Consider the following 13500-nt stretch of genomic DNA (forward strand, 5'->3'; position numbering starts at 1 on the left):
CAATCAAAATCCTAGAGGAGAACATAGGCAGTAACTTCTTCAACAATGGCCAAAGCAACTTCTTTCAAGATGTGTTTCCAAAGGCAAGGGAAACAAAAGCAAAAATAAACTTTTAGTACTTCATCAAGATAGAAAACTTCTGCACAGCAAAGGAAACAGTCAACAAAACAAAGAGGCAACAAATGGAATGGGAGAAGATTACAAATGACACTACAGATAAAGGGCTGGTATTCAAGATCTATAAAGAACTTGTCAAACTCAACACCCCAAAAAAACAAATAATCCAGTCAAAAAATGGGCAGAAGACATGAACAGACACTTCTCCAAAGCAACCTACAAATGGCTAACATACACATGAAAAATGTTCATCATCTTTAGCCATCAGGGAAATTCAAATTAAAACCACACTGAAATATCACCTTACACTAGTTAGAATGGCAAAAATTGACAAGGCAAGAAACAACAAATGTTGGAGAGGTTGTGGGAAAAGGGGAGCCTTCTTACACTGTTGATGGGAATGCAAACTGGTACAGTCACTTTGGAAACAGTGTGGAGGGTCCTCAAAAAGTTAAAAATAGAGCTACCCTTTCACCCAGCAATTACATTACTGGGTATTTACCCCAAAGATACAAATGTAGTGAAAAGAAAGCCACCTGCACTCCAGTGTTCATAACAGCAATGTCCACAATAGCCAAATTGCAGAAGGAGCTGAGATGCCCTTCAGCAGATGAATGATAAAGAAAATGTGGTCCATATATATAATGGAATATTACTCAGTCATCAGAAAGGATGAATACCCACTATTTACATCAACATGGATAAACCTGGAGGAGATTATGCTAAGTGAAATAAGTTGAGCAGAGAAAGATAATTACCATATAGTTTCATTTATTTGTGGAACACAAGAAATAGCATGGAAGACAATAGGGGAAGGAAGGACAAGATGAAGTGGGGGGAACATGGAGGGAGATGAACCATGAGAGACTATGGACTCTGAGAAACAATCTGAGGGGTGTAGAGGGGAGGGTGGTGGAAAGGCTGGTCACCCCAGTAATGGGTATTAAGGATGGCACATATTGCATGAAGCACTGAGTGTTATACACAAACAATGAATCATGGAACACTACATCAAATACTAATGATGAACTGAATGGTGACTAACCTAACATTATAAAATATATAAATAAATCCATAAATAAGTACATAAACAAATAAATAAATAAAAGCATAGAGAACACTAGAGAATTCCTTTCTCAAGAAATAAGAGAATTAAAATCAAAACAAGTCTCAAAGAGGCTCTAACTGCAAGGTTAATGAGGCAGAACAGAGAATTAGTGATATATAAGACAAATGATGGAGAATAAAGAAGCTGAGAAAAAGAAAGATAAACAACTACTGGATCATGAGGGGAGAATTCAAGAGATAGGTGATACTATAAAGCATAACAATATTAGAATAATTGGGATCACAGAAGAAGAAGAAGTGTGCCAGAAGGTATACTAGAGGAAATTACAGGAGAGAAACTCCCTAATCTAGGGAAGAAACTAGGAATTCAAGTCCAGGAGACACAGAGAGCCCCCTCAAAATGAATAAAAGTAGGTCAACAACTTGAAATACAGTAGTGAAACTTGAAAATCTTAGAGACAGAGAAAAAATACTAAAAGCAGCTCAGTACAAGAGGTCCATAACCTACAAGGGTAGAAACTTTAGACTGGGAACAGACCTATCCACAGAGACCTGGCAGGCAAGAAAGGACTGGTATGATATATCCAGAGTGCTAAATGAGAACAATATACAAGCAAGAATACTTTTATCTAGCAAGGTTGTCATTCAAAATAGAAGGAAAGATAAAAAGCTTCCAGGAAAAACAAACTAAAATAATTTGTGATCACTAACCAGCCCTGCAAGTAATATTAAAGGGGATCCTTTAAGCAAAGAGAGAGACCAAAAGTAATATAGACCAGAAAGAAACAGACACAATATACGGAAATATTGACATTACAGATAATACAATGGCACTAAATTTGTATCTTTCAATAGTTACACTGAATGTAAATGGGTTAAATGCACCAATCAAAAGACACAGAGTAACAGATTAGATTTTAAAAAAGCAGAACCCATCAATATACTGTATGCAAGAGACTCATTTTAGATGCAAAGACACCTCCAGATTGAATGTGATGGGGTAGAAAATCATTTATCATGCTAATGGACATCAAGAGAAAGCTGGGGTGGCAATCCTTATATCAGTCAAATTAGATTTTAAGCCAAATACTAACATTATATCATACCTAAAGGTTCTATCCAGCAAGAAGATCTAACAATTATAAATATTTATGCCCCTAACTTGAGAGCAACCAATCACATAAGCCAATTAATAACAAAATTAAAGAAACACATTGAGAATAATACAATTAATAGTAGGCGACTTTAACACCCTACTGAGCAATGGACAGATCCTCTAAGCAGAGGATGAACAAGGAAACAAGGGCTTTGATTGACACACTGGACCAGATGGACTTTACAAATATGTTCAAGCACTCAATCCTAAAGCAACACAATACACATTCTTCTCAAGGGCACATGGAACTTTCTCCAGAATAGATCATATCCTGGGTCAAAAATCAGGTCTCAATCTATATGAAAGGTTGAGATTATTCCCTGCATATTTTCAGACCACAGTGCTTTGAAACTTGAACTCAATCACTGGAGGAAATTTGGAAAGAAATCAAACACATGGAGGCTAAAAATAATCTTACTAAAGAATGAATGGGTCAACCAGGAAATTAAAGAAGAATTTTAAAAATTCTTGGAAGTAAATGAAAATGAAAACACAACTGTTCAAGATCTGTGGGGCACAGAAAAATCTATTCATCTTCCCCAAGGACTCTAATTCAAACTAAGTCCCATTTATTATTCCCTCAGATGTTTTAAAACATGATGGTAATGATATACTAACTTACCTCTTCATTACATTAAGGGTGTATTACCAAAACTTTCAGTATGAGGGCTTTTCTGTTGTAATACCAGTGAACAGAATCAAGTTCCCTGAGTCTTCCTAAGTTTGTCTTTTAAAACTTTGGAAGGTCCTTAAATCCTCACTCCTTTGCCAGACCCCCAACAGCTATGATCACAGATGCCAATCTGTATGGAGAATGTTAGGAGGGTGTATACTAGAAGAACTGAAACTCTACAGGTAATTTTAGCAAACTTTAAAGTTGTAGAAACCTAAAGGCAGATAAGTAGCTTGAATCTACCAAGAAGAACCCAAGAACTAGGTAAATCAGGTCTCAGATGATGGAAAGTCATTGTTTAAAAAAAAAAAAAAAGTTACATAGCCATATATCTCTTCAATCTTTTTACAATTCAGTCCCATGCAAAAACTCCTGACAGAATGGTTGGTACATCACTCTACACTCTCATCAAATAATGACTTATAAGCAGAGGTCTCAAGTCACTTTCCTACTAAAGAAAAATTGGAAGGCTTATGGAAATAGAAAAAGATAACTACTAAAATCTGTGTGATAACAGTTTAACAGCCCTGCTTCTGTGAATGTCTATGTATTGTGTGAAGTATTTTCTATATCTTTTGGATTTATATCAAAAGGAAGGCAAAGGAAGTGACTAGCTCTGATATGGATAATGTTATTTTTTCTTTCATATGAGCTAATTTACTCTTCTTATGTATACAAAATAAAAATTTAAGATCAATAAATAAACAGTTCACTTAAATAATGAAAGATTTTTGAAAAGCAACTACACATATTCCATTGCATGTATAATAACAAAGAAATAACTGAACTATTCTAGGATCTTATCTGTTTAAAAGCAAAATTCAAAATAGTGCTCATCTCTCATGCAAAAAAAGCAAGTTTGAGAAACAAAAAAAACATCTTTTTAAGAAATTAAAACATACCACAAAGAATTCAATAACAGTAGGATAAGGATGACATAGAGGAATTCTAGAGATTTCAAAGACTAAAATGTTATATCCACAATTTATTAAGAACCATATGGTAATGCAAAAGAAAAGACTATGCATGTAAACTACTTAAAAGTGAAACTCTCCAAAATAGGCATTCTCATACAATGCAATCAAAGTATGAAGTGAGAACACTATTTTGAAAGCAGTTTAGTAGTGTGTATTGAAATTTCATGGATGTTTACATCTTCTATTCTCACAGTTCCTCTTCTAGAAGAGGAAACCCAGAGTTATGGCTGACATTTAGAGCCATTTTTCTCCTCAAAACAGTTGTTAATTTGAAAGCAGCAGGAAGCTGAGAAGTTAATAATATATTGGCAGTTTCATAGGACCAGGTGAATAAAAATTGGGATTCAGGGCCTATCCTGAAAGAGAATCACTGATAACCCAAGTTTTCAGTTGGAATTTCAAATTTTAATTTCAAATTTCAAATTTCAAATTTCCACCCAATAGTAAGACTATATTCAAAATAGACCATCCTAACCTGGAACTGAAGTATAGCATCAAGACACTTCATACCCTCGTTTGATTAAAGTAATTTACCCCCAACTTAGATAGCTGCCAGAGCTAAAGTAAATCCTGTATGGGTTGAGAAAATGCTATACAGAGACTTAACTTATCTCTGCAATTGTTTTTTTTCTTTTAAATTCATAATACTAGGTGCTAAGTAAAAAAGAACAAGGCATACAACTAATAAAAGCTAACCAAAAACTAAGGTTAAAATGGATGCTAAAAAAGGCCTTGATGGTGCAGATACTATGGTTATCTGACAGGGATTTTAAAATAACAATGGTTAAATATTCAAGGAATTAAATGACAAGATACAACAGGAAACTAAATATTTTATTGGTTTATTCTTATTAAATTATCAAAAGGAAATTCTAGAACTAAAAAATCCAATAAGAGAAATAACTATTTCAGAAGAAGAGGGGTTTAACAATATATTTGATGCAACAGAAGAGAGAATTATTGCACTAAAACATTCTTAGAGGAAAATACCCAGGCTGAATTGCAGAGATAGTAGAACAGAAACAAGCATAAGGACAAATAGAGAAAGATTTAAAAAAATCTATCTACTTGTAATTGAAGTTACTTAAGGAGAGGAGACATCAATTAAGGTAGAACTATACTGGTGGAAATACAGCAGAGAAATTTCCCAAACTAATGAAAGACATCAAGACACAGATGGAAGAAGCACTACCAATTCCCAGAAAGATAAAAGACAGAAAAATAAAAACCCAAACCTCTGGGTACATACTGGAAAAACTTCTAAAACAGAAGATATAAGAGGAGTGCCTCGGTGGCCTCAGTCAGTTAAGCCTCAGTCAGTTAAGATTCTTAATTTTGGCTCTATGCTGGGCATGGAGTCTGGTTAAGATTCTCTCTCATCCTCTCCCTCTGTCCCTCCTCTCCAATCCCTCTTTAAACAAACAAAGAAAAAACTAAAGACATAAGGAAAATCTTAGCCAGAGGAAAAGGAAACTTACATTTAAAGGAACAATAGAAGATTGGGAGTGGTTTTTCATTAGAAAAATAGAAGAGAGAAGACTCTGGCAACATTTCTGGCACACAATTTAAAAATTTGTAAAAAGTGGATATGAGTTGTTGTTTTTTTTTTTTTTTAAGATTTTAACTACTCATTTGACAGAGATCACAAGTAGTCAGAGAGGCAGGCAGAAAGAGAGGAAGGGAAGCAGGCTCCTTGCTGAGCAGAGAGCCGATGCGGGGCTTGACCCCAGGACCCTGGAATCATGACCTGAGCTGAAGGGGGGCTTTAACCCACTGAACCACCCAGGTGCCCCCAGTTTTCTCTTTCTTGCCATAACAAATTATTACCATTATAGCAACTTAAAATAACATGAATAAAATTCTTTTATTACTGCATAGTTCTTCTAAAAATATGTGTATATATTTAAATGCTATTTTATTTAAATACTATGAACTCAATCATGAAAATGTAAAACAACTTTATAGAAGTGGAAAAAATAATTTTAATAGACAATTCACAGAAGAAAACTGGGTGACCAATAAACAGCTTATTCAATTGCACTATAATCAGCGGGAAATAAGTTAAAATAACAATGAGATACATTTTGTACCCATTATATTGAAAATACTAAGAAGTCTGAAAATTTCAAGTGTTGGTAGGAATGTGGGGAACAAGAAGAGGGACTACTAAGACTTGCATAGACAGTGGGTAAAGCATGCAATGGTATGAATTGTCACAAGTCTTGTAATAAAACCTTTCTGGTTGAAGTTTAAGCAAAGCTAGGAAGTAGGAAAAAAGAGATTAACAAGGCTGGCAGATTATGTAGGGCCTTGTTTCCATGCTATGAAGTTTGTGTTTTCTCTGGAAGGAAATGGTCAGTTATTGCAATGTTTATCCTTGCTCTGGATAGTAAACAAAGATCATTCTGAAAACAAAATGAAGAATGGTTAGGAGGGTACAGAACTGGAGAAATGAGTTAGGACACTGTTACAATATCACACAGAGGTGAGCAGGACCTAATGAAGGTAACAGCAATAGGTATGGAAAAGGGGGGATGTTTATAGAAGATATAGGGATAGAATCAATAGTATTTGTTACAGATAAGGCAAGAAGGTTAAAAGAATGAGAAAGTAATGGATTTCAGACATGCCCAACAGGATAAATGATGATGCAATTCACTAGACTAGGTTGCCCACCCTTCCAAAATGATGAATTCAATTTGGGTCATGTTGATTCAGAGGCATCTTTGGGGTCTGTGGTGACCAATTGTTTCCATGGGTCCAAAGCTCAGCTGGAAAATCTAAGCAAGAGATTTAGATTTAGCAGTCATCGGTGTTTTAATGGTTACTGATGCTCTGCTCGTAGGTGATATCACATATATGAAATGTGATGCGAATAAAAGATGGTTAAGAACAGAATCCCAGGGACCAATATCTGAGACAGATGTAAAAGAAAAATCTGAAAAAGAGACTAAAAAAAAAAAAGAGAGAGAGAGAGAGAGATCCTGAAAAGGAGCAACCAGACAGATAGAAGGAAAACAATGGGTAAACAAGGAGAGGAGTTCCAAAAAAGAAAGCATATCTGGTAAAGGCAAATACCACAGAGACGTTAAGACAAAGACTAAGTTAATAGGAACGTAAGTTGGTATGGCCACTGTGGAAAAGAATATGGAGTTCCTCAAAAAGTTAATATCATATGATCTAGCAATTCTACATCTGGGTAATTACCAAAAAATGAAACAATCTCAAAGATAGATATATGCCCATCCCTATCTTTATTGCAGGCTATTTACAATAGCCAAAATAATGGAAGGAACCTTAGTGCCCACCAATAAATGAATGAATAAAGAAGCTGTAGTATATATACATATTGAATATATATATTCAGCCATTAAAAAAAGAATGAAACCTTACCATTTCCAACAACATGAATGGACCCAGAGAATATAATGCTGAATGAAATAAGTCAGACAAAGACAAATACTGCGTGATTTCACTTACATGTGGAATCTAAAAACAACAACAAATGAACAAACAAAACAAGACAGAAGCAGACTCATAGATACCTGCAAGGAACTATTGGTTACTAGAGTTGGGAGGGGTTGGGGCAGATGACATAGGTTAAGAGAATTAAGAGGTACAAACTGAGTTATAAACTAAGTCATGCTGATGTGGAGCATAGGGAATATAGTCAATAATATTGTAATAACTTTGTATGGTGGCCAATGATGACTTGTCACAGGGATGATTTAATAATGTATAAAAATATCAAATCACTATGATGCACACCTGCAACTAATAGGATATCGTGTATCAATTATACTTCAATAAAAAGTTACTGTATAGCATATTTGATTGCCAAGAGAGTAGATTTTATACTTTTTTATCACAAGAAAAAATTATAACTATGTCTGGTGATAAATGTTAGACTTATTGTGGTAATCATTTCTCAGTGTATACAAATATCGAATCATTATGTTGTAAACATGAAACTAATATAATGTGTCAACTTTACCTCAATAAAAAATAAGTAGCCATTCAATTTACCACTCAGTTTACCAACTGGGAAGACATTTGTCATCTTGGTCTAAGGCAGAAGTAGATGGTAGTGGATTGAGGAATGAGTAAGAGGTGAAGAATTAATGATATGGTCTTTCCAAAGCTTGGTTGTAATAACACTACAAAGTGGAAAGTGGAGGAGACTTGTGGTTTTGTTTTTTGGGGGGGATTTTTTGTTTTTGTTTTTGTTTTTGTTTTTGTTTGCTTTTTTAAGGCAGTAGCAGTTTGAGGATACATACATATTTGGGATAATGGGACAGTGTGGAGGGAGAGATGGTGTTAAAGGAAAATAACGAATAGACTGAGTTGTTGAAGTAGCCAGAGGAAAAGCGAACAAAGTGTTTCACTTGAGATGGGAAAAGGGCCCCTCTTCCACTGAAACAAGATGGGCTGAAAAGAGAAGTCAAGCGGGTATGGGTGAAACTGCTTCTAAGTAGAAAGTAGGAGCACACTTCTTTCTGATAGTCCTGTTTTCTCAGTGACTTTATTTGCTGAGAGTAAGGATGGAGATGTGAGGGCAGGGATTTGTACATTGTTCGAGGAATAACAGACTAGTTCCGCTTATGAAACACACAACTTTCTAACACATACACATACACACACACACCCCTTGCTGCCAATTACTAAGGGAATCATTAAGGGCTGAGGTGTGGCTGGAGACCAATTTATTCAGTGGCAGCAATCTACACATATGTATATGCATGTGCATGTGTGTGCGTGTGTTCTCTAGCAGTGCTCAACTACCAGACTATCTAGACTGTAAACAATTTGAATGGTTGCATCAAACCTCTTTGGGAATTTACTAATTGAGTGAGACAGAAGAACAGTGCTAACATTTATTGAGTGATCTTGGACATGACAATCTTTCTAAACCTCAGTTTCCTTATCTGTAAAATGGGACTAAAAATAATATCTGTCTCACTGGGTTGTTGTGAGAATTAAACAAAATATTAGGGGGTTTTTTTTTGTTTTTTTTTTTTACTGTGACTTTCAGTAAGAAATATGTAGCCTTATGAGAATTGAATGAATATCTACAAGTTCACAATGCCTTTCCCAAAATATTTGGGGACTTGATGTGTTTCAAAATTCAGAACTTGGGGGATTTCAGGAAAGTAATATGATGACTAGAACACATATTAGGTAACACCCCATCGGGGCTTAGAAAAGTATCCAAAATCAAACATCAATTTGTCCACAGCCAAACATATGAATAATTCACACAAACCATAATTAAAGACTATAAATAGACTACCCTCAGTTTCAGGTCAGATTTTGCCACCAAAGGAATTCAGGTCAGATTTGTCTCAAATGCATTTTTTCCCAAGTTTTTATTTAAATGCCAGCTAATTAACATACAGTGTAATATTAGTTTTAGCTGTAAGATTTAGTGATCCATCTCTTTTATACCACACCTGGTGCTCATCAAACATCAAATGCATTTTTTTAAGTTTTGGCATTTTTCAGAACTTTATGGATTTTGGAATTTGGGGTATGAATGTGTAGATATAGATATAATCTTTAAAAGGTACCCAGCACATAATAAGTATGGTTATTATTATTGGAATTTCATTTTTTAAATGATAGCTATTACCCACTGAAGTGATTTAATGATGTACTATTAGGTTCTCACCCACACTCTGAGAAATGCTAACATATAAATGTTTATTAGCCTAGTCCCTGGTACATACTAGGCTCTCAACACATGTTAGAGGGAAAAGTTACCATCTTATATTTGCATAATATTTTAAGTTTACAAAATTCTTTTAAGCACATAGTTGCTGTTCATCTTCACAGTAACTTTATCAAAAATTATCTAAATGGTTTACCTTTCTCTTTACTTGATAGTTTCATGAATAGAAGGAAATTTAAATAATGATAATAACATCTTCCTATGGCATTCATACCTTGACACCTACAGCACTTTTTAACTTTAATTATTTTATGTGAAAGAGATAATTTTGTTGCACAGATAAACAGAACTACCAGATCAAACCAGATGTCTTAGGTTATAAAATACACCATTTCTATATAGAATGTGTCCAGTAGAATATACAGCTATGTAAAAGTTATACTTTCAAAGCACATTATTCAGTTCTTAAAATGAGCTAAAGACACATTTCTCTAAAGTCACCTTATAATCTTTCTGCTTTTTTTTTTAATTTCTTTTCAGTATACCAGAATTCATTGTTTATGCACCACACCCAGTGCTCCATGCAATACGTGCCCTCCATAATACCCACCACCAAGCTTACCCAACCTCCCACCCCCTGCCCCTTCAAAACCCTCAGATTGTTTTTCAAAGTCCATAGTCTCTCATGGTTTATCTCCCCCTCCAATTTCCCTCAACTCCCTTCTCCTCTCCATCTCCCCATGTCCTCTGTGTTGTTTCTTATGCTCCACAAATAAGTGAAACCATATGATAATTGACTCTCTCTGCTTGACTTATTTCACTCAGCATCATCTCTTCCAGTCTCATCCATGTTGATACAAAAGTTGGGTATTCATCCTTTCTGATGGAGGCATAATACTCCATAGTGTATATGGACCACATTTTCCTTATCCATTCATCCGTTGAAGGGCATCTTGGTTCTTTCCACAGTTTGGCGACCGTGGCCATTGCTGCTATAAACATTGGGGTACAGATGGCCCTTTTTTTCACTACACCTGTATCTTTGGGGTAAATACCCAGTAGTGCAATTGCAGGGTCATAGGGAAGCTCTATTTTTAATTTCTTAAGGAATCTCCACACTGTTCTCCAAAGTGGCTGCACCAACTTGCATTCCCACCAACAGTGTAAGAGGGTTCCCCTTTCTCCACATCCTCTCCAACAGACATTGTTTCCTGTCTTGTTAATTTTAGCCATTCTAACTGGTGTAAGGTGGTATCTCAATGTGGTTTTGATTTGAATCTCCCTGATGGCTAGTGATGATGAACATTTTTTTCCTGTGCCTGATAGCCATTTTTATGCCTTCATTGAAGAAGTGTCTGTTCATGTCTTCTGCCCATTTTTTGACATGATTATCTGTTTTGTGTTTTATTTTTTAGTGCTCTTGGAGACATTAAAATCGCTGAAGTAAATGTCAAGGGTTTATTTGTGAAACTCATTAACTCTTCCCTTGACAAAGAACTGGAGATTGGAGGTCATATTCTCCAGCAAAATGTGAATGGACAAACAGTCTCTTTTTACCGCTTCCTTCCAAATATCACAATGCAGGCCAATTGCACAGTAACAGTGAGTATAAAATATAAATGTTACGAACTAGAATTTTATAGGAAAAAATCTTTCACCCAGCCAGACTGGCTTAGCACCAGTTTCTTCATCACTCGATCTCTAGGTAAAATGTGATTTCTTGTTGTTGTTAGTTACTTGTCCCACTTCGTCCATCCCTGAATGTAAATTAATACCCATAAATAAATTTCCATGGCTTCTCTCAATCAGTTGTACAATACCTTTTGGGATTTTTAAAGATTTATTATTTATTTGAGAGAGAGAGAGAGAGAGAGCAGTGGGTGGGAGAAGGGACAGAGGGAGAGAGAGTCTTAAGCAGACTCCATGCTAAGTGCAGAGCTCACTTTCACAACCCTGAGATCATGACCTGAGCGAAACCAAGAGTTGGTGAGGTAACTGAAGTAACCAACTGTGCCACCCAGGTGCTCTGAATACTTTTTGTTTTTATTATTCAACTATTAAAATGAAGTACCTAGTTTCCTAAAAGTAAACAAACATAATCCTTAAAAGGAAAGCAAAGAGATTGTTTGCTTAGAGAACAGGTAATTTGCTGATGCTGGAAGGTTTCTCTTTCTTGTACTTTTCGTTATGCCATGTACAGTAACTGATTGGAGTTACACAGCTTGATATTATATATTGTACAGTCATATTTTAAAACTTCATCTGTGCAGAATGATACATTGCAATGACCCTCTGACATATGCAAAACTCCATGGAACTCAAAGGGCATTTGTCACAAACAAACCATTTTTTTACAGGTGTGGGCAGCTGAATCTGAAGCAAAGCATCAGCCACCATCAGATTTTCTTTGGAGAGAACAAAACAAGTTTAGAACAAGCCCAAACTGTACAACGATTTTGTGCAAACCTAATGGTGAAGTCAGTGTCCTATTCTTAACAATGGGTTTTGAAAGAAGAATGGAGAGCTGTCCTTATGCTCCCCTTCCCCTCGTAGCTGACTCAAGTATTTTCCAACCTTAATAGCTTAGATAAAACCATCACTAACTGCAACAACATGTCAGGCAAATCAACAGCACCCTGTTCCCAGGGCCCAAGTGCCAAAGAGCTACTTATAATTTGGCAAAAATAATTTTCATGGCCAATATTTCTAAGAAGTTACTTTAAATTCCAGAGTCAAGGATGGATTTTATTTATGATATTTAGGTTGAAGAGTGGAATAAGAAAGAAGTGTACTACATAGACATCTTTTCTATTCCTTTATTCACTTCTCAATCATTTGTTGAGATTATTCTCTATTCCAATGGCTGTAATATATGCGGATAATATAATGTAGAATAGGACATGATATTTGCTCTTAAGAGACTATCATCGAAAGGATCTATAGTCTAATTTGTAACAACTATACATTATTCACTATAAAATTAAGTGTATTAGTAATTATTTTGGGTAACTCATTCCCAGTATTTGACAATTTTATAGTTTCATTCTATCTTTTCCTTAGCATAATATTAGCATAAATATATGCCCAAAGACACACTAATAAAGTTGAAAGATATTTTCGTTTACAACAAGAAGTTATTCCTTTTTCAAAACCATTCCTTTGATTTTTCTTAAATACCTGCCCTTTATTTTCTTACCTCCAGTCTTACTTACTATGTCCTATAACTACTAATCCAGATAATATGTTGATTGAAATCTATCTTTCTGATTGTCTTGCTTGCTACATTATAGTTCATGCTTAGTTTGACTTTTCCTTTAGAGTAGACTTGCTAATTTATTAAGAGCCATTTGATGTCTTTCTTTAAGAACGTAGTTGTCATTAGAACACTCGTTAGATGTAATTTTGAGGACTTTACTCACCTTTAGATCTTTTAGTGGGCTCAAGATGAATTTTAGAATACTTCTAATGATTTTCACTGTTGGGAAAAATAAGGTGATATAATCTAAATTATTTACTCAGGCTCATAAAAAATCATTGGCAAAACTCTAAGATTAAGGCATTCTTATTTCAGACTTCTCATCACATTTATCCATGCATTTATTCACGTTCGGGGTTTCTACTTTGTATACACACTGTTCCCAGGCACTGTATGTTGAACCAGACAGACAAGATCCCTAAGCTCCTGGAATGCCTATTTGAGTAAGTTGTCATTCCCTGGAACAGGATTAGTCTTTGTACTTATACTACAGTTTTTACTCTGGTTTGAACTACTTTGCACATATAGGATCGGATTATTTTTGCAGGGTGATGTAAACATAAATAATTTTATTTGCTAATAAAA

General features: G+C 35.2%; 1 protein-coding gene across 1 annotated transcript in view; it reads left to right on the forward strand.

The window, feature by feature from the left end:
* Positions 1-13500, forward strand: part of LMNTD1 (lamin tail domain containing 1) — a gene marked incomplete at both ends in the record, with an annotated part of 132814 nt that overhangs the window by 21947 nt on the left and 97367 nt on the right. The window contains 2 exons of the mRNA XM_080810238.1: positions 11075-11261; positions 12017-12136. Of these exons, the coding sequence (XP_080666364.1) occupies positions 11075-11261; positions 12017-12136 (307 nt within the window). The remainder of the gene's footprint in view (positions 1-11074; positions 11262-12016; positions 12137-13500) is intronic.

Source organism: Martes martes (genome assembly GCF_963455335.1).
Source record: "Martes martes genome assembly, chromosome: 8".
Lineage (NCBI taxonomy): Eukaryota > Metazoa > Chordata > Mammalia > Carnivora > Mustelidae > Martes > Martes martes.